This window comes from Lycium barbarum, chromosome 9, assembly GCF_019175385.1.
Source record: "Lycium barbarum isolate Lr01 chromosome 9, ASM1917538v2, whole genome shotgun sequence".
Classification (NCBI taxonomy): Eukaryota; Viridiplantae; Streptophyta; class Magnoliopsida; order Solanales; family Solanaceae; genus Lycium; species Lycium barbarum.
The window spans coordinates 117,370,439-117,392,428 of record NC_083345.1 but is presented as its reverse complement, the minus strand read 5'-3'; the positions used below and the strand labels follow the sequence as shown (position 1 = coordinate 117,392,428).

The window sequence follows — 21,990 nt, the reverse complement described above, 5'->3', positions numbered from 1 at the left end:
AAAAAAATAATATTAATAAATATAATGCCATAACATTATTCAAATGTTTGACATAAAAAATCCATCAAAGGTAAGTGAAAAATAAACAACATGCAATGTGAAAGCAAATAACTTAAAATTGGAAATATAACCTAAATTCAAAATTCAAAAGAAAAAGTTCAATAGAATACTCTTATATCAAATTTCCAACATTACATAAGTAAGTTCCAACGTAACTTAAGTAAATAATTCAAAAATAGGGAAAAATATAAGTCTATAACTTCTTTCACAACGAAATTCTACGTTAATAACATCACTCGTTATATGTCAAGTTTGTTAATGATTCATTCTTTCCAATATTAAGGGGTATAGTTTCAAATATTAGAATAATAACACGGTTATGCTAAATGAATAAAATAAAAAAATACGAGCAATTACATGAAACCACAAGAAGTAAAGGTTGAGAATGAGAAGAAAGAAAACGAAAAATAAATAATATAAAAAGAAAAATACATTTTAAAAAATAAAAATAATTAAAAAGTAAAAATAAAAAAGAAATAAAAATAATAGAAATTAAAAATAAATTAAAGTAAAAAAATAAACAAACTAAAAAGTAACCCTGTAATTACAGGGTATAATTACACCCAATTCTCAGCCTCCCCTTGAAAATTGGAGAGTGTAATTACACCCTGTCAATTACACTCAATTCTCACCTAACTGTGTAATTACTTGGTCAAAAAAACAGGTCAAACTGTGTAATTACACCCAATTTCAATTACCTGGGTGACTTTCCAAACAGGCCCTAAATGGAAATCAGTAGCTGTTGTTTTTTAATTTTGGTCCGCTGAACCTTTTGTTTCCATGTTATTGTTTTGGCTTTTACTTATTATTAACAAAATATCCCTCCACTGAGTATTACTCTCCCCGTCTCAATTTATGTGGCACTATTTGACTTAACACAACGTTTAAGTAAAAAAGAAAGACTCTTGAAATTTATCGTCCAAAACAATCCTTAGATATTTGTGTGGTTGTCAATTATCTAAGAAAGCTAAATTATTTTCTAAATATAGAAAAGTGACACTCTTTTAAGGATAAACTAAAAAGAAAAATGTGTCACATAAATTAAGACAGAAGGAGTACTTACTGGTTTCTTAAAACGTGTCCTTAACCCTTTAGCGCTCTAACCATGGATTAAAGCTATGTGGGCAGGTTCTTAAACTAAAAAGATCAGAAAGTGGAGGTGATTTTAGTAAATATTACTCCCTCTATTTCAATTTATATGTCATAGTTCTGATTTCGAGAATTAAAATTTTAATTTGGATAATTAATTCAGAATAGAAGCTTTAAGTTTTTTAAATAAAACTAATATATTTGGAAACCACGTAAAAAGCATATAAGTCACAACAATTAACAATTAAAATATCTAAAAGACATATGAAAAAATTGTAATAAGAAAAAACTCGTTTCACTCTCGAAATTCGTACATTGGCACATAAATTGGTACAAAGGAAGTAACTTTTTAGGTTATTTGAAATATTAATTTGTGTTTGCAGAGAAATTTAAAAATAATCACAACTTAATAGAGTAATAAATGGCCCCTCTTTTTCTTGTTTGCACCGACAAAAAACGACGGGAGAACCAAAAAAAGGTTTTTCAAACTTTAAAGACTATGCAAATCCATGATTTATATATCATCACTAGTTAATTTGTCCATGCTTCACGTGATCATATACGACATCTTTAATTTAAATCTACAAAATATATCAATTTGCCAACTAGTCGAGATATAAGAGCTAAAAGTTTATGCAGATTCTTACTTTTATAATTTAACTAAGTTACTGTGGTACCAAGATCAAATAGAGGAAGTAGACACATAAACATCATGTGTAGGCATAGATGATATTTAGTGTTGTAGCCGGTCTGTTGGAAGGTATGATCCCTGAACTTCTTTTAAATAAAAGTGTGACCAATTGGAGCTACTTCATTGCAGTGAATATACGAGCAACAGAAACAATTTCCCTTTTGCCTAATGATTTCAATGTTAACTATAAATAGAAATTATGAAAATTGTATACTCTTTTGAAAGTTTTAACTAAAGAATCATTGATACATTAACCGATCAAAAAATATTTAATGATACATATTTGTTTGGATTATGTGATGCGTATAAGCTTTTCTCACTACACCTTCCTCACTTTAGTACCCAATGAGTTTGTTTCAATGATAATAAATGAGATTTTATTTCAACAACCCTTTCTGCAGGGCTGTTGCCCATTTCAATGGTGTCTCACATTGGCAATATTTTGTAGTTGCTGGAGGGTTAATTATTACTTCAATCTACAATTGTAGACCTGCACCAGAACCATACTTGCATTATTACTAAGCTGCAGTAACATATACTCTCTCCGTTTCAATTTATGTGAACCCATTTGACTGAGCACGACATTTAAGAAAGAGTGAAGACTTTTGAAACTTGTGATTCAAAATAAGTCTACAATATTTGTGTGGCTGTAAATCATTTCATAAAGTGACGACATTTAAGAAAGAGTGAAGACTTTTGAAACTTGTGATTCAAAATAAGTCTAGAATATTTGTGTGGCTGTAAATCATTTCATAAAGTGAATTTGTTTTCAAATTAGGAAAGAGTTCATTCATTTTGGCACAAACTAAAAAGGAAATAGGTTCACATATATTGAAACATAGGGAGTATGTAAGACTGCTATATAAATATGCTATATATCGATACACGAAGTAACAAGCAGAAAGATTCGACATCATGATTAATAAGGCAAAGATAAGATAAGAAGAAAGATTCTCGATCACCAATCACCATATCCAACACGGGAAAAGCCTTTTCAAAATATAAAAAGTTTGTTGAACCAAACACAATTTACAGATGCAATAAAAGAAAATGCAACATACTAGCATCTCTTGTTCAAGAAATTAGTCTTCAAGTCCAAAGAATAAAATCAATTAGAGATTATTGCACAATCATTGAACTAAGAAAATGCAAATACTGACCTGGTGTACATTGCACCTGAAAGTAAAAGAGGGAAAACAGGCCCACAAGGGTAAAACGGGTATTTTAAAGATGGAATATGTAACCAACATTCTAGAAGTTCATTTCTACTCTCCAATAGCCAATTTAGCCCAAGTATTGATCAATTTCATCATTCAAAGCAAAACCCCAAATTTAGGTATAAACCCTAACTTTCAATCTTTTAATTTCTCAACTAGAAAAGAAGATTCAAGCCTATTGGTTACTAATTCATGATATTCCATGCTTAGATTAGTCAAATCTATCAATCAATCTCGTATTGGAAGACTAAATTTTGAATAATAAAGTAAAGGTCAAAACCCATCTTCTTCCTTCGGTTCTCTAGATTTTCTACCATCGATTCAAGCTTAGGAAAGGCAAATAAAGGATATGCCAAAAGATCTAAAGGATACTGATTCTATTGTCCATCTAATTTCACTAGGATTGTGGAATCAGGAAATGCAAAATTTCTTGAGAATGACTTGATTAGTGGGAGCGATCAATTTGAGAATACAGTTTTTATAAGTGACTGACCTTCCATTTTAAGTGAAATATTGGTTATCATTCATAACACCCCTCAAGGACAACCGGGTGTTGAACAACCAACCAATGAAGTTCCACAAGCTATTGAAAATATTCTAGTAAATCAAGTTGTTCAAGAAATTTTAGAAATTATTGAACAACTAGTTGAACAACATGATCCTCGGGAAAATGTTGACACAACATTAAGGAGGTTTACCAGAGAAAGAAAATCAGCAATTCCTAGTGACTATATTGTGTATCTATAAAAATTTGACATTTAAGTCAAAAATGATCCTGAATCTCTTTCACACGCCATGAATTGTAAAGAGTCAGAATTGTGGTACAATGCCATGAAATAAGAGATGAATTCGATGAAAAGTAACGAAGTTTGGGATCTTGTCGAGTTGCCTAATGATGTAAAAGCCATTGGATGTAAATGAGTCTTTAAAACTAAAATGTCTTGTCGGGTAATATAGAAAGATATACAGCAAGACTCGTCGCTAAATGATTCACTCAAAATGAAGTAATAGATTATACAGAGACTTTTTCTCCTACATCCAAAAAGGATTCCTTACGCATCATATTGGCATTAGTATCCTATTTAAACTTAGAATTGCAACCGCATTTCTCAATGTTGATCTGGAGGAAGAGGTTTATATGGAAAACCTGAAGATTCTTCTCTAGTAATGGTGAGCACTTGGTATGCAAGCTAAAGAAATCCATATATGGACTAAACTAAGCCTCCCCTCAGGTATTTGAAATTTCATAATGTTATCTCTTCATTTGATTTTACTGAGAACTTTATGGATCTATGTATATACCAGAAGACTAGTAGGATTAAAATTTGCTTCTTAGTTCTATATGTGGATGATATTTTGCTTGCATCCAATTATAAGGGAACGCTACATGAAGTGAAAAAAATTATCTCAAAAAAATTTGACATGAAAGACCTGAATGATGCGTCTTATGTCATTGTCATTAAGATTCATCGAGCTAGACATTAAGGTACCTTAGGTCTATCTCAGGAAGCCTATATCAATAAAATTTTAGAGAGGTTTCGAATGAAAGATTGTTCACCAAGTGTAGCTCCCACTGTGAAAGGTGACATATTTAATTTGAACAAGTTCCCGAAGAACGATCATAAGGGGAAACAAATGAAAGATATTCCATACGCTTCTGTTGTTAGATGCTTGATGTATGCTCAGGTTTGTACAAGACCTGAAATTGCATTTTGCTGTTGGAATGTTAGGAGAATATCAGAGTAACACGGGCCTTGACCACCTGAAATCTACAAATAAAGTCTTAAGATACCTTCAAGGTACAAAAGACAACATGTTAATATACAAAGGATCAGATGATTTGAAAGTCATTGGGTACTCTGATTTAGACTTTGGTGGCTATGTTGATTTATCCAAATCAACTTCAAGATACATTTTTATGTTAGCCAGTGTAGTTATATCTTGGAAGAGTGCCAAATAGACTTCAATAGCAATTTCCATTATGAAGGTTGAGTTTGTTTCTTGTTTGAGGCTACCTCACATGGTGTATGGTTGAAGAGTTTCATTTCTAGGCGTAGAATTGTCGACTGTATCTCTAAGCCATTAAGGTTATATTGTGACAATTCAGTTGTTGTCTTTATGGCTAAGAATAACTAAAGTGGTAGTCGAAGCAAGCATATCAACATCAATATCTAGCCATATGAGAACGTGTTAAGGATAAGAAAGTGGTCATCAAACACGTTAGTGTTGAATTAATGTTAGTTGATCCTTTAACTAAAAGCATGCCACCATAAGGATCATGTAGTCACAATAGGACTTAGTTCCACCATGTAAATTTTCATTGTAACAACGAATGTTGATGAAACTCTATTTTATATGATATTTCTCATATTTGTTACTGTGTGCACATTCAATTAACTTGAGAAATATCACTATAGTATGGACCTAAAATAAATATTGGGTTTATTCATAAAGTAATATGGGTTAAGGCTTAGAGGCATAATTCATTGTGATACATGGAAGATACTGATCGCTCTTAGAGTAATTATTGTCATGATTCAAGTATTATGATTCTTTTAATGTATACTGGGGCTTTAAGTGGGAGAATGTAAATTCACGTTTCAAAATGGTCCTTATTTCTAGGACCAGTTGAAACTTCTTTCAACTTCTTTCCCGAATCTGAAACTGCTGCCCAAGGAATTATAAACTACTGCTCATTTTTAGTTTGGTCAAATAATTATTCTTGATGGTAGAACAGTATAAATGAGAAGCACTGGCTTGGGCCCTAAGCACATAAAAATTACCTCCTTAAATTACTACACCATCTAGTGAGGATTCTGAGTGCTTAGAAGACTCACCGGAAGAAACCGATGCCGACGACAACGTTAACAACGATTCCGAAACAATGGCGGGAGGTGTGCTACTCTTTTTTTCTGTTGCGCTATTGCTCTGGAATTTCTACCATTATTTGAATGGTTGTTACCTATTGTATTGTATTGTGTTGTTAGTTTAAATATATTGTTCGTTTTGATTGTTATTTAAATTTTCTGATATTGTATCATTAAATCAATGGTTATGTAATGATGAAAAGTCTCGTTTTGTGTAATGACCGTTTTGGTGTGATTGAGCTGTTACCTTATTTCTTTTTTTTTTCGTCTTTACTTATTATTTAATAATTCAATGTTATACTTTACTATACCTTTTTATAGTACAGTATACAACATATAGTCCATCTTTCACCGATGAAACTAAAATCACGGCTTCCAATTCTTTTAGACAACTGCTTTTGCAAATGTAAAACAACGAAACCTTTCAGTTAAAAACCATGGTGATGCATATTGTACATGACTGAAGACGAGATATTTGTTGTGAAATCGTGATAAACCACTTGATTATAAAATTATGATAATCGATGCATGGTTAATTGAATCAGAACTTAAATTGAGAAGATAATTGTATCGGAACGCGGAAGAACATTAATTTGTTATATCAGATAGTTAAATTACTAATATCAATTTAATTACTAATTTTCCGAGTGCATGAATTTGGATATTAGATAAGTTGTTAAATTGAAAAAGAAACACTAATTGAACGTCTGTGTGTGTGTGTGTGTGTGTTTCAATTTTGAATATTTTAAAGTGGTTGAATTGATTAGTAGTGTCGGTTTCTATAATACATCACAAGCCAAAACTAGTATTCCAGCAATAGTAACACCTGGTGTGACTGAACATCTTTCTGAAATAGATGATCAAGGGAGTACTCATCTCCAACTTCCCGTACTAATGTTTTACAAATACAATTCTTCAATGGATGGGAAAGATCATGCACAATTTATCAAAGATGGATTGTCTAAAACACTAATGTTTTACTATCCATTTGCTGGTAGGATTATTGAAGGACCTAATAGGAAGCCGAAGCTTATGGTGAATTGTAATAGTGAAGGAGTCTTGTTTGTTGAAGCTGATGCTAATGTGGAGCTTGAAAAATTAGGGGAGTCGATTAAACCAACATGTTCATACTTGGATTTACTACTGCATAATGTTCCTGGTTCTGATGGAATCATTGATTGCCCTCTTTTGGTAGTTCAGGTAAATAACCAATATATATCCTGCCTTTTTTTCCTTTCAAATCTTCCTTTATAGAGGGGATAATTGGGAATTAAATGATTATCTTTTTATGAGAAAAAGGTCAAATAGAACCAACTTGAATTTGGGATCGCTATCCGAAATCTCAAGGAAATGAAAAGGTGGGATCTAACTCATGGTGTAGGATAGTTCTGCTCAGTGACTGAGTCAAACATCCTAATAAAGGGATCCAGAAAAAATGCAAGAACACCACATCTAGGATTTAATTTATGACCTTGTGTAATTCTTTAACCCCCTTTACCCCAATATTTAAGCCTTCCTTATGTCAAGGGGTTTCAAACACCTATATACACATATTTAAAAAATTATTTTTACCCTATTTACATGTTGAGATTTTCAAACGAAATTCAATTGGGCTCCGTTGCTTGAATTTAACTCAGCAACTACTTATTTTGAGACGCAAGAAAAGAATTACCTGCACGTAGTTTTTAAACGAGAAAACATGAACGCATGACATATGTCATGTAAATCAACTATAAGGGAGTAACAGATCAAGTTTAAGTGTGTAGTTGAAAATTCAAAAAAGGTTGAAGGGATATTTATGTATCAACTCATTTAGCTAATATGCACTTTTAGTCTAAAGAATATTTACCTATTTACAAAGTCTGCTATCTCCCTTTTTTTTCAAGTTAATAATCTTACTCTTTTATAATTGATAATTGTATTTATCTGTTAGGTGAACTTTACATGGTTAATATATAAAAGTAAAATTCTCAAACTAATATACCTCTATACATAGGTGACCAGTTTTAGCTGTCGTGGATTTGCTGTTGAATTCGAAGTTAATCACACTATGATGGATGCCTATGGCTTTAAAATGTTTCTAAATGCATTAAGTGAATTAATTCAAGGAGCATCTGCACCTTCTATTTACCTGTATGGCAAAGGCATCTCCTAAGTGCTAGATCATCACCATGTATTGCATGTATTCACCATGAGTTTGATGAGCAAATTGAATCAAGAATTGCATGGGAATTTATGGAAGACAAGTTAATGCAACAATCATTTTTCTTTGGAAATAAGGAGATGGAAGCGATTAAAAATCAAGTTTCTCCAAATTGTGAAAGTACGAATTTCGACTTGTTAGTGGCATTTTTATGGAAATGTCCTACCATTGCTCTCGATTTGCACCCTGAAGAAATTGTTCGTTTCACGTACGTTATTAACGTACGTGGAAAATCACGAAAATTTGAACTTCCATCTGGATATTATGGGAATGCTTTCATTACTCCAGCTGCAGTATCAAAAACAGGACTGTTATGTTCAAATCCACTGACGTGTGCAGTTGAATTGGTCAAGAAACTTAAAGATCGTATGGAAGAAGAATACATAAGATCAGTAACAGATTTAACGGTGATTAAAGGGTGACCAGAATTGACAAAATCTTGGAATTCTATTGTCTTGGATCATAGATTTGCTAGATTTGATGAATTCGATTTTGGATGGGGAAAGCCCACTTTTGGAGGGGTTCCAAGAGCTATATCTTTTGCTAGTTTTGGGGTTCCTGTTAAAAATGGCAAGGGAGAAAAAGGCATATTAGTAGCTATAAGTTTGCCTCCACTGGCCATGAAAAAATTTCAAGTCGTATACAAGATGACTTTCTGAAATGTGGAAGGAGTCACCATAATTTCAAAGATGTTAAGGGTTTTTTAGCCTTTAGTTCCACCTCATCAATGCTTGTTTTGGGAGTGATTAATTCAGATTTATGGAGCTTGTAATATTCCATACTTTTCCTATTAAGTACTTGTCCATCATGGATGATATTTATAAATCAAGTATCCGTTTCAATTTATGAGACGGTGCTAAAAAATAAAGAACTCCTTGTTTCTCTTCAACTTGCAGACAAACAATGGTGACTTAATGGGTTGAATAGAATTATACTCAACATAGAACGTATAATTTAGATATAAATCAGCTGAATTCCATTTAAAACTTTACATAAATTGACATATACATTTGGATAGTACGAAGGACAGAAGACTTGAAGTAAATACGGATCTTCTTCATTTCAAGCAAAGATTTTATGAAGACTTAGGATTCCACAATGTTCATATCTCCTGAAAACAGAGACAACAATGCATACAAGCTAGTGAGAATCAAAGGGGTTTACTACAGCTCAGAAAACTCAAACCTTATGTATATGAATGTATTTGGTAAATTTCATCACTCTAAACAAATAAACCATTTAAGTTTTACCCCAAGAGGCATCTAACCAAGAGTTTTAACTTCTTTTCTGATCACTGAATCAGACTTAAAAGAGTATGGTTATGAAATGACAGTAAACATGCTAATTTCAGACTCACATGGTTACGAAATGACAGTGAACATACTAATTTCAGGCTCACATGGTTACAAAATGACAGTGAACATACTAATTTCAGGTTCACATGGTTATGAAATGACTGAAGATACTAATTTCACGTTCACACCTTTCGTATTTCTATCGCTTTTTTGTTTAAATAAAGGTAATGTCCGCACCAACTTGTGCACCTAGAGTATTCCAGCCTGTACATGCTACCTCCCACAAATACAGATACGAAGTAACTCTGTCCACCAAAGCTTAGCTAGATAGGAGACATTGAGAATTTCAATAATGGGGTATTCCGTGAATGTTACCCTTGAGTTTCGATACTTCCGAAAATCAAAATGATTCATATTCTTGAACATTAATTCAAATATATTTAGTATATTTGCTTCATTCAAGCTAGACAAGCAAATACATAAGGGAATAATGACTGAATAGCAGAAGAACATACCATGCATGCATTTGATAAAGTAGTCCATTTCCGAGAAACATATTGCACTCTGAACCAGAGGCGATGGTTGTTGAAATGCCAAAAAGGAGAAACGGTGATGATCAGGATCGTTTCTAGGCTTTGCAGTTTCGACCAGCCTCATCAATCCTTCTCTATCATAACATGGAAATGCATTCTGACCAGCAACATTAATCTCCTTATCCCATGCTGAATTCAGGATCTGCAGAAACAGAAAAGCATTCAAGAGGCAAGAAAAGAAAAAACTAACCTGTGCTCCACTGCTCTCTGAACGATCTTCCCCAAGGGGGTTGTGTGGGTGTGTGCATGTGGAGGAGCAGATGAGTTTCATCTCCTAGGATATGTTTGTTATCCAGAAAATGTTTTTCAATTTTCTCATGTTCGGTTGGTTAAAATTTTTGCAAAACATTTTCCCTACCCCACAAGGTTCGGGTAAGGTCTGCGTACACCTCACTATACCCAGTCCCCACCATGTGGGATCATACTGGGTATGTTGTAGTATTTCTCTACGAAAACAAGTTCCTTAACAATGAGGAAAATGACTTCCTCAGTGGAACTAGGGAAAACAAGTTTCACAAGTAACATTGCACATTCATCGTGTCCTCCTCCCCCCCACCCCAAACACACCTCATCTTCAGCCCCAGCCGGTAGGGCGTAGCCCCCATCCCCATCACCCCTACCTCCACCTCTACCTCTACCTCCCATAGTATTTGTCTAGATTATGTACAGATGCTTTTAGGATAATATTTTTTGCTTACATACCGAACAGAAGAAAATAAGTAAGAAACCCACTTATTTTCCTAAAATACATTTTCCAAGAAAAATATTTACCAGGGAAAACTTTTTCCTTCATATCGAACACACCCTAAAAACTTGTTTTTACTACCCTTTAAAGAGGGTTCTAGAAGGGATGTTAAAAAGACAATAACCTGCCAACTCAAACCTTCTGGATCTGCCAACGATTCATCAGTTTCTGGAACCTGAAGTCCTGACCATACAAACTTTATTGTTACAGAATGCTTTTTGAGAACCTCAAAAACTGGGGAATAGCCATCCTGGTTAGTCGGATTGTAATATCCAGCTGTGAGCTCTGCAGCATGGCTGCTGGTTCTGTACCACCAATAAATTGCTGGAATCTGCAGAAAAAAGAAAAATCTAATGTACCAGGAAAAAGTTATGCCTCTATCCAAGTTCTTCATTCAACATGCTATCAATCTTTTAGACACAATTTATACTTGTGCATCTACCTAGAACACTAGTGTCAACATGTACCAGCTAAGCCCAATTTACAAAGCAACATATAACTTAGAGCAAATATGAAAAAAGTGCGGTCTTTCTTTATTTCATCATGCACATACTTTGATGAACTAAATATTTTTTTAAAAAGAAAAAAGAAAAACGATTCTCCAATGTAAAAAGTACCCCAACCAAATAAAGAGACCCAGAAGGGTCTATCAATCCCACTTCATGAGGGCTAAACAAATTCAAATTTGACCAAAAACCTATAGATGATTTGAACTACAAGACATATTCTTAGGTAGTTTTGAAGTCTCTATCTTCTTTTACTAAAAAGGATAACTTATCTGCATTAGAGATTGCATTTCAAAAATTGGTTTAATTAATTCCAAAGCAAAGAAAGCTATTCAGTTTGGATGCAAAGACATGCATATTACCAATTTCGAATAATTGGAGATGGATATATGTCATTTGTGAAAAAAACAAAAGTTGTTATATAGAGATTAAGCGAAACAGGGTTCAAAAAGTACGATGAGATGATTTAGGCCCATATGTATACCTTCATGACAATCTGGATTCCCTCAAATGCAAGAGTTGCCAGGGAGAGAACCTTATCAGCATGATCTATTAAGACCTGTCTATACCAATGGAGGAAAAATCTCCCGTAGTAGCTATCATAATCACCTCGCTCACAGAAGAATCCAGTTTCATGCGGCTTAGAATTGTAATAACCAGCATTATCAGGTCCCTTGGCCCAGAAAGAGTGTCCCCTTGATGTCGCAGCTTTTCGAAGATTCTGTAGAGAATATTTATCATAGCACTGAAACATGAAAAAATTAAAGCCAGTTAGAGAATCTATTAAGACTGTTTAATGGAATTGCACAATGAAAAACAAGAAGCAATAGTGCATTGAACACAGAGATAAGACAGTTCAAAGGTGGAATCTACCCAGCCTAAGACCCAGAACTCTATGGTAGTATTACAGGTTCAATCAATGCAGAGATTTTAAAGTAGAAGCTGAACGATAACTAACCAAATCAAACAAAAAGAAAAAAAAGCCCTGTATTCAACCAACTGATAAATCCAGTTAAAAAGTGTTCAAACACAATCTTCTACATGGTTTTAAATGCATATTCAGGACGCTATTACAATTTATATCCAGTTTAAAAGGAAAAAAGCTATTAATCTGTATTGAGTAAAACCTATCTGAAACAGAACTGGAAAAAAAATGGCATGCTGTAGTAAACCCGTAAAAGCTATCATCATATTCATAAGTTAATTGTCACACCATATTCAAGCCTTTTTTATTCCCATCCTAATATTATAGACATGTCTCGTCAGTAGTCAGGTTCGGGCATGTGAAGAGGAGATGCACAGATGCCCCAGTGAGGAGGTGTGGGAGGTTGGCTATGGTGGATATGAAGAGAGGTAGAGGTTGGTTGAAGAAGTATTGGGGAGAGATGACTAGACAGGACATGGCACGCCTGCAGCTTAGCGAGGACATGCCCCTAGATAGGAGGATAAGGAGGTCGAGGATTAGGGTAGAAAGTTAGTAGGTAGTACAGCATTGTCTAGTTTCCATTATCAGTACTGTTATTATCAGGAGCGGGTTTACCTTGGCCCGAGGGGTGTCACGTGACACGGCTTCATCAAAAAATTTTACTGAATATACATATATAAATAATAAATAAACCAAAAATAGAGGGTAAAAATAATAAAAGGACACTGCTTCTGAACAGACCTGTGCTTTGGCCAAGTGGTTAGGCGCTCTAGATTTGCATGAGATGTTTTGGGTTCAAACCTGCTCAACCTCATTCTTTTTTCTCTCTTACACTTCTATTTAAATTTTGAAAGAAACTGGCACTTAAATCCCCTCAGTCCTTTAATTTGTGGCACCGCTAACGAAAAACCCTGCGTACGCCACTAGTTATTATTAGTCTCTTACTATCTTATTCTTCAATTTTATTGTTACCTGTTGTTTCCTTTGCTTCAGTTACCGTATTATTTGTCGTTGCTACTGTTCTCTTCTCCTTTATTTTTAGCATGGCTTCTTCACACTGCATTTCCTTTCCATACTAGATTTTGATATGTTTTACTTGAGCCGAGGGTCCATCGGAAACAGCCTCTCTACCTTCGCAAGGTAGGGGTAAGGCTGTACACACCACCCTCCCCAGACCCCACTTGTGGGATTCCGCTGGGTATGTTGTTCTTGTTGCTTGTTAGTTGTCACTTATTTCCTTTTAACTTTCATGTATCTTATTATGACAGCTCAGTAGTAATGCTCTTTTAGCTTAGCTCTAGATAATAGATATTAGGTGCTGACAAGGAAAGGGAAGTTTCTATGTAATGTTTTTTACTGTTTGTGTTCTCCTCCTTAAAAAAGGTTGAGCTTTAGTCAGGTCGAGCAGATATCTCCTTTGGATACAAATATTAGATTCAATGTAAGATAGAAACTAATAGTCCCTCCATCACTTTTATGCATACAAACATTAGATACAAAGTAAGAGAGAAACTGATAGTCCCTCCATCACTTTTATGCAATAGTTTGACTCAAGATGGATAACTATATTTTTACATTATATGAAATTTTTCCACAGAAAAACAAGAATAAGAAATCACTTTATAAGTTTGACAATTTAACAACACGAAAATGATCCACTTGGGTTATTGAGGAACCAATCAGTGTCAGACTCATGCATTTTCAGGTACACCAAGGTCGACCCAGGGAACAAAATTAAGATCGTTTTCTTAAAATATAGTCAGCGAAGACCAAGTAATATGACCAAATCAAGTAATATGACCAAATCATGTAACAATTATACATCTCAGCCTTCCTATAACAGATACCTGAAACTCACCAATACCAGGATACCTCCATCCCATCCTTTCAGAAAAAGATGGGTACTTTAGCTCCCCAGAAGCTCCAAGTCCAATTTCAACAGCAGAAATTAGACCATCAGCAAACAAGTCATCAAATTCAGTGCGGAAGCTTCTCATCAAATCAAAGTAAACCTGCAACATTTTATTTTAAAATAGCGATCAAAATAACCAATATTTAGTTACAATTTAGACGGTTTCTATACTTTTTTCTTTTAAGTTCTCACTGTAATTTTGTCTCATTTACAGCAAAGTCAATCATGCGGAGAAAACACTCTCTTATGCAGGAAATGGCATATCAATCAGACTTCTAAAACTAGTCTTGCGGAAAGTTCCTCGGAAAATAAAAATTATTCATTACTCAGTTGACAATATGGTTACATGATTGGATAATATCTATTAGAGAGATATTCCCTTCAAAGAATAAGGGAACGTTATATTTTCTCTCTTGAAAGGAATAAAGGAAAACTTAATACCTCAATGGCAGTTCTACCTCTTAATACTCGTTCTTTGTCGATGCCCCAGGATAGGCATTCGGTGTTCCTTCTTCCTTGACGATCAGTGAAGAATATATCTTGATTGTCTTTTCCTATCTCTAGAACCCACTGAGGAAGGGATATGAACATGCCACTGGTGTCACTTCCTCCATTTTCATGAAATGCCATTACAACCTTCGTGGATAAAGAAGAAACTTGATAAAACACTCTATTATTGGGAATCCAGCCATAAATATGCCTAAATAAGCTAGAGCGCAAGACTTGTCTTAATGTGAAACATAAAACGGGAAAGACCAGGGTTCTTCCTGCCAAAGGATGACTAACTTAAAACTTTTTAGGAATGCCGACACATCAATATGAGTATAACATAAACAATGAGTGTTTTAGGACCTGCAGTTTCATCTTGAAATCTCGGATTATTTTGAACAATTCTCTGTAGCCGGACCACTCATATTTCTGAGGCACCCAGCTTTCAACGATGCCCCACCAGCAATTTACCACAACACCATCTATTTTTAAAGACTTAAGCTGCTGCAACTCCTGTTTAACACCATCAGGATCCATTAACTGGCAGAAATTGTTGATTACACCACTCTGCCACAAACAAAGCCATGATTTAAGTATTGATAATTAGAATGAAATTGGAATATGTATTGATATGATGCCACATAATAGCAATTTGCGGATAAATAATCAGCTTCCTTGTGTTTCATTTTGACTGGTGAACATGGAGAGATCATTAACAAATGAGAGAAATCTCAAAGCTTGGTGTCCTCCTATTACATGTAATTGAGGAATATAAAGTATGTTAAGGAAAAAGCTGCTTACAGAAAGCATAACAAAAACAGGGACGTATTGAGTTTCTGAAAAACCACTTCCATGCTCCCCACAGTGAAGGTCTTGCATGAGCTGCCAGAAATAACTTGTTAGATTTATTTTTTCCATATATCCTCCAACAGGAGAACTAATGTAGCTCAACCTTCAATTAAAAATAGCTTACAAACTATACAAGCATGAAGCAACCATGTTGCATCAAGAACAACTAAGTCTGTTCTTTAAAATCGTCCCAAATTCAACAAAGAACATAAACCTGACACTAAACAACTCAAATTTAGTAGCAAGTCTCCTCTTCCCCTCTGATTTGAAGAATGGACTTTTTTTCTTTTTTTTTTTTTTTTTTTTTTTGAGAACGGAAAAATAAAGCAATGATAAAATAGAAAAATGGACGAATTTGTATCTTCATAAGTCTCATTTATGCTAAAACAATTCCATTAGTTGTTCTAACAATGATATAATGCAGTCTAACGTAAAGATGTGAAAAGGTTAGGATGGTGGAATACATCAAGATAAATAATAAACCCCAAAGCAACATTGAATATCAAGTTCATCCTCAGCTTATATGTACTTGATTTACCTGGCCTGCCTCTAAACATTCTGTAGAATCCATTGGACTGGTACTTGTGAATTTATCAACCTTCGTTTCACTTTCTGTGACCACAATAGAATCAAAAGATGCTGGCGATAAACTCTCGTTGATCCTTGGAATTGATGGCTGACAGTCCACTGATGCTCTGGTTGAGCAATTTCTCAAGGAACTGCCAGAAACGGGACTCTCAACAGACATCACCTGATAAGGCCCCTATGAAATTTATTCAGTAGTAGTGATAATTAAGACCTATGTTGCTCGGACTCTTCAAAAAAGTTGCCAGGTACGTGTCGGATACTCCAAAAGTAGTACATTTTTGGAGGATCCGACACGGGTGCGACAACAGAGTCCGAGCAACATAGATTAAGACATCATTTTTTGTCGACAATTTAAAGTTAAAACAGAATATCAAGAAGACATCGCATGCTAATGAGACAAGGTGCAGTGCAAGAAAAGTAACCCGGAGATAAAATATGAATTTTTATGTATTATTTAAAAGCAACGTATTTTCAAACATCTTTAAAAAGATCGTAGAGACATTGTTTTTCTGATAAGGAGTAAAAAGACCGTATAGACATAGATTCATGACTTCAGAGTCTTCCAAAGGCATTGAAGATAACATGGCTAATTATGAAATCAATGATCCTAAAAAGAGTGTAAGATCTGTTAGTGGTAACACAGGCATTTGGTTTTGGTACTTTTATTGTTGTTCTGTACATGCTACAAACTGATATAGTGCTCTCTTCAATTATTACATTAAGTGACTGTTTTAGAACCACATAAACAAAACTATGAAGGTACATCATCTTATATTTGTAGGTTTTCTTTCTTTATTTTTATAAAATATACTTTGTTGGTTTCTTTTCTAATTTTTACAATAAACTTCAGTGCTCTTTTCATTATCCAGCAAATTACACCATAGATCATTCCTTTAGTCCAGTATAGTTCAAGATGGCCACTAGTTAAAATCATCCAACATTTTCTCACTTTCCCAAATTAGATAAGTTTATTGTTTAGCTTTTTCTAATAAATACAGTATCATCCTTCAGGTAAATATTAGTAAGCTAGCAAATACTTCATAATCAATATACTTCAGAGTAAATCAGTGAATTCTACTTAACCCCTTAACCTTTTGGTTTTGGGAAACAATACTTCCTGACTTCCTTCACACTAAATAGCACAAAGAATCTCATTGACCTCAGAGTCAAGGAGAAAACACGAGAATCATTCCCCGGAATTCCAAAAGGTCAAAAATGTATTGAGATCTATCAAGAAAATAACAAAAAATGGTCCCTTATGTTTTGGGATAGGTTAAAAGTAGTCCTTTAAATATATTCCTGAGCAATTTTGGTCCTTTAAATTTGCAAAAAAATGACCACTTTTGTTCTCCATCAGATACTTAACAAACTTTGTCAGTTAGAGTTGATGGAAAAGTCAGTTAGAGTTGATGGAAACAACAACAACAACAACAACAACAACAGCCCAGTGAAATCCCACATCTTGGGGTCTGGGGAGGGTATAATGTACGCAGACCTTACTCCTACCAAGGTAGGATGGCTGTTTCCGAGAGACCCTCGGCTCAATAGAAGCATAAAAAGGGGGTCAGATAAGGTTAAAAGATTTAAAACGATATTGCAATGAAATAATGCAAGCGACACAGTAAAACAGGATAATCAAGGAATTCAAAGCGATATGGAAATGCAAATCACGAAAGCGGCACAGATAAAATAGAGTAATCAAAGTACAGAAAGTAGCAAATAATAACATAAATCAAAGCACAAGAAATTATAATGCGCTAATGCGCCTACTAATAAGGAAAGATAACGAGACTTATATACTAGCCTTCTACCCTAATGTGGGTCCTCCACACCTTCCTATCTAAGGTCATGTCCTCGGTAAGCTGTAACTGCGTCATGTCCTGTCTAATCACCTCTCCCCAATATTTCTTTGGCCTACCCCTACCTCTTCTGAAACCATCCATGGCTAACCTCTCACACCTCCGCACTGGGGCATCTATGTCTCTCCTCTTCACATGCCCAAACCATCTCAGTCGCATTTCCCGCATCTTGTCTTCCACCGAAGCCACTCCCACCTTATCCCGAATAGCCTCATTTCTAATCCTGTCGCTCCTAGTGTGCCCACACATCCATCTCAACATTCTCATCTCGGCAACTTTCATCTTTTGAACGTGAGAGATCTTAACTGGCCAACACTCCGCCCCATACAACATAGCCGGTCTAACCACCACTCTGTAGAACTTGCCCTTCAGAGTTGATGGAAAATGTGGAGAAAAAAAAAATGATTGAGATCGTACTCTCATTATGATCAATGCATAAGTGGTGTTTGGCTAGCTTGCGCACACCTCGATCATTTCACTAAGTACCTGCTACCTCTCACCTGCACAAGCATTGGTAACTTTCTCCACCTCGGCTTAGGCAGATGGTAAAAAATCACCTAACGTCTTATGTCTCTGTTGAAATTTGAACCCGAGTCCCCCATGGTTTCACCCACTTACTAAGCTACACCTCTGGGGTCAAAGGGGTTCTCTATCCCATCGAAAAGGGGTACTGTTTAAAGGACTAAGTGTATCACTCTATACTCCATTAACTGATACTTTTTCCATCTCTCAAATTAGTTTCAAAAAGTGCATTACATATTATATAAAATGAACATATAAGTACAGAGACATCAAAATTATCAAAGGTAAAATGTAAAGATGAAAACTTTAGCAAAACAAATCTAAAGACACTTAGTGAAATAATCGAGGTGGAGAAAGTTACCAATGCTTGTGCAGGTAACTTTCTCCACCTCGGCAATAATCGAGGTGGAGAAAGTTACCAATGCTTGTGCAGGTAACTTTCTCCACCTCGGCAATAATCGAGGTGGAGAAAGTTATCAATGCTTGTGCAGGTAACTTTCTCCACCTCGGCAATAATCGAGGTGGAGAAAGTTACCAATGCTTGTGCAGGTAACTTTCTCCACCTCGGCAATAATCGAGGTGGAGAAAGTTACCAATGCTTGTGCAGGTAACTTTCTCCACCTCGGCAATAATCGAGGTGGAGAAAGTTATCAATGCTTGTGCAGGTAACTTTCTCCACCTCGGCAATAATCGAGGTGGAGAAAGTTACCAACGTGGGACACTCTAACAAGAGGACTTATATCAGGAACAAAAGATACTCATCCCAATTTATCTGACACTGTTCGAGTCAAACTTCTTCATTTTGATCAGTCGTATAATCTTTAAGTTTTTAGAAAAAATAATTTACATATTTAGAAACTACAAAAATATTTCAAGGGAATACAAATAAATCACGGTCAAAAGATTTCCTTGTTTGACTCTCGAAAAGCAAAAAAATGTCACATAAATTGCGACTTGGAAGTACTAAAAGTATCCCCCTATAAGATGGCTCACATAATTTAACACAATTAGATAATACTCCCTTCGGATCAAAAAAAGAGTCCACTTAAATTAAGTAGTAAATAAATGTAGCTCACCATATTATTATTATTGGGATTAGATTGTCTAAAAGTGGTACCATCAGACTCAACAATCCAACCAGCTTGTCTAGCAAGTGCAGCAATTACATCATTCATATCAGCTCTAACTGGTAATGGGAAATTCCCATACTGACGTAATCCTGCTAGCATTCTACTCGTTATTGCTCGCCTGTGACGTTCTCGAAGCTTCGTTCTTTCCTTCTCTTTTTCTCTCTCTTTTCTGTTCTTATTTGTGGTGCCGCTGTTTGTCGCGGCGAAGCCACGTGGACGGCGAGGTTGTCGGTGGGTCGGGTTTGGATTGTCATTCGGGTCGGGAAATTGGGGATCCGGGTCTTGGTGGTGATTGCTCATTGTTACATTTCTTCTCCTGCTTCAATAATTCGATTTGCTCTCAACTCACTCTCCTATACCTTGCTTTTTCTGGTTAAGGGTGTGTTTGGTACGAAGAAAAATGTTTTTCGGAAAAAAAGGTGAATATTTTATTTATTTGTTAGTGTTTGGTGATGAAGCAAAAAATATTAAAAGGATCAGCTTTGTCCCCGACTCCGAAAATTTAATTCAAGATGACTATCAAGTCTTGTAGTTATTAGAGTGATAAGTTTGACCAGTCAAAATTAAATTCCACTTAAAAATTTGATTAAGATAATGAGAGTCTAAAATGTAATTTTTAAAATTAATTAATCTTTTACAAAATACAATAATATCCAAAACGTCCATCCATTATACTCTTTTTTGTTCTTATTTGTGGGTCCCCTGTAGTGGTGGTGGTGTTTGTTGCGGCGAAGCCACGTGGATGGCGAGGTTGTGGGTGGGTCGGGTTTGGATTGTCATTCGGGTCGGGAAATTGGGGATCCGGATCTTGGTGGGGATGGTGATGATTGCTCATTGTTACATGTTTTCTTTCTATTTGCTCTGTGCTGCTGGTTACAATGGAAATATTTTTGTTTTCATTTTTCTTTTTGTTACCAAAACCCTTAGTGAGTGTTTGGATTGGCCTTTTAAAGTAGGTTATAAGTGTTAGAAAATATTCAATTTTTGACTTTTAGCTTATATTGTATTCTTATATATCAATTTATGTGATTTTTTTTTTTTTATCTGTCTCGAAAAGAATGATACATAAAGTTTTTCTTTCTTTCTTAGTAGGTGTTTGACCATGAAAATCAAATATTTTTCACTTTATTTTGAATTTTGAAGTTGGAGTTGTGTTTTGTTATAATTTTTGCAAAAAAAAATTGGTTATTTAAATGTACTGAAAGTGAAAAAGTGAAAATAAGGTTTTAGGTGTTATTCAAATTTCAAATACAACTTCAAGTTGTAATTAGAATTTTCATGGTCAAACGTTGATTTCCAAATAAAGTGAAATAGTTTTCCGCAAAAAAGTGAAAAGTTCTCATGGCCAAACGGGTCCCTAAACGCTGTGTCTAGTCAAACTATATCACATAAATTTGATCGGAGGAATTATTCTTTTTGCCTAAAATAAATGCTTAAAAGCAACTTTTATCTTTCCCAAACACCATAAAAAAAAGAGCTTAAAAGCCAAAAACACTTAAAATAAGTCGATCCAAACACCCACCTAGGCAACTTGATTAGATTCAAAAACCCAGGAAACAAAAGGATTCAGAAAGGAAAAAAAGTTGGTTAGATTGATGGTTCCAATTTCAGAAAAGGAGGAAAATTGAGATAAATTGATCGTCAGGGTAAAATTAGTTAATTCTTGATAAATGTTTACTTTCTTGCTTACCGGAAACCTATTAAAATTATGTCATTTTCGAGTTAACCTTTTTAATATATGGATCAAAAGTGTTCAAAATATACATATGCATCTTTCCAAGTGCAATTCATCCTTTTGACACACATTTGGGTTCCTTAAGCCATAATCACAATCATGTAGCAAGTTCTTTACACCTATACACTGACAAGTGAAATGAGGATATACCATAACGTGATCAATATGGGGTTAATACAACTATAATGTCGTGTGGATAGGCACGATATTGCTAGCAAGTCTTAAAGCTAAATTAGATAATAATTTGACTAAACTTTATGTGATACTTTTTGTTGTTCGTTAGATAATTTGATTAAACTTTGAAGTTAAATTAGATTAGATTAACTCAATATTGTAAGATTAAATTTTATATATTTGAAAAGTACTATACGTTGAAACTTTTGTCATATTAATTTGGTGAAAAAATACATTTTATGATGTTGGTCAAAGTTCATGCAATTTGAATCTCAAGAAGTGAAAAGTATCACATAAATTGAAACAGAAGAAGTATAATATAAATTCAAATAAAATTTGGTAATCAAAATTAATCATGCAAGTTTAATAACCTGCAAAGCATTATTATGCATGATATATATATTCATCTTTGGAAGCATACACATGCATCATATGCAAAAAAATTTATGAAACTTTAGAACACTTAACGAATTATTCAAACACATCAAATGATATTCAAAATAGAAATTATAATATGTTTTTTCTCAAAACACATGGTGCC

The 21,990-nt window shown here is 34.5% G+C and overlaps 1 protein-coding gene and 1 pseudogene across 1 annotated transcript; one reads left to right on the top strand and one right to left on the bottom strand.

Moving 5' to 3' along the window:
- Window positions 1–4,599: 4,599 nt before the first annotated feature.
- Window positions 4,600–8,922, top strand: LOC132612238 (methanol O-anthraniloyltransferase-like; annotated as a pseudogene).
- Window positions 8,923–9,056: 134 nt separating this feature from the next.
- Window positions 9,057–20,010, bottom strand: LOC132609602 (beta-amylase 8). Its single transcript, XM_060323665.1, has 10 exons — window positions 19,487–20,010; window positions 15,980–16,204; window positions 15,394–15,474; window positions 14,956–15,159; window positions 14,545–14,739; window positions 14,039–14,203; window positions 11,751–12,011; window positions 10,885–11,091; window positions 9,938–10,157; window positions 9,057–9,238 (listed from the first exon to the last, which is right to left on the bottom strand). Exons 1-10 carry the CDS (start codon window positions 19,838–19,840, stop codon window positions 9,213–9,215), a joined length of 1,938 nt encoding a protein of 645 aa, XP_060179648.1. The 5' UTR covers window positions 19,841–20,010; the 3' UTR covers window positions 9,057–9,212.
- Window positions 20,011–21,990: the final 1,980 nt, after the last annotated feature.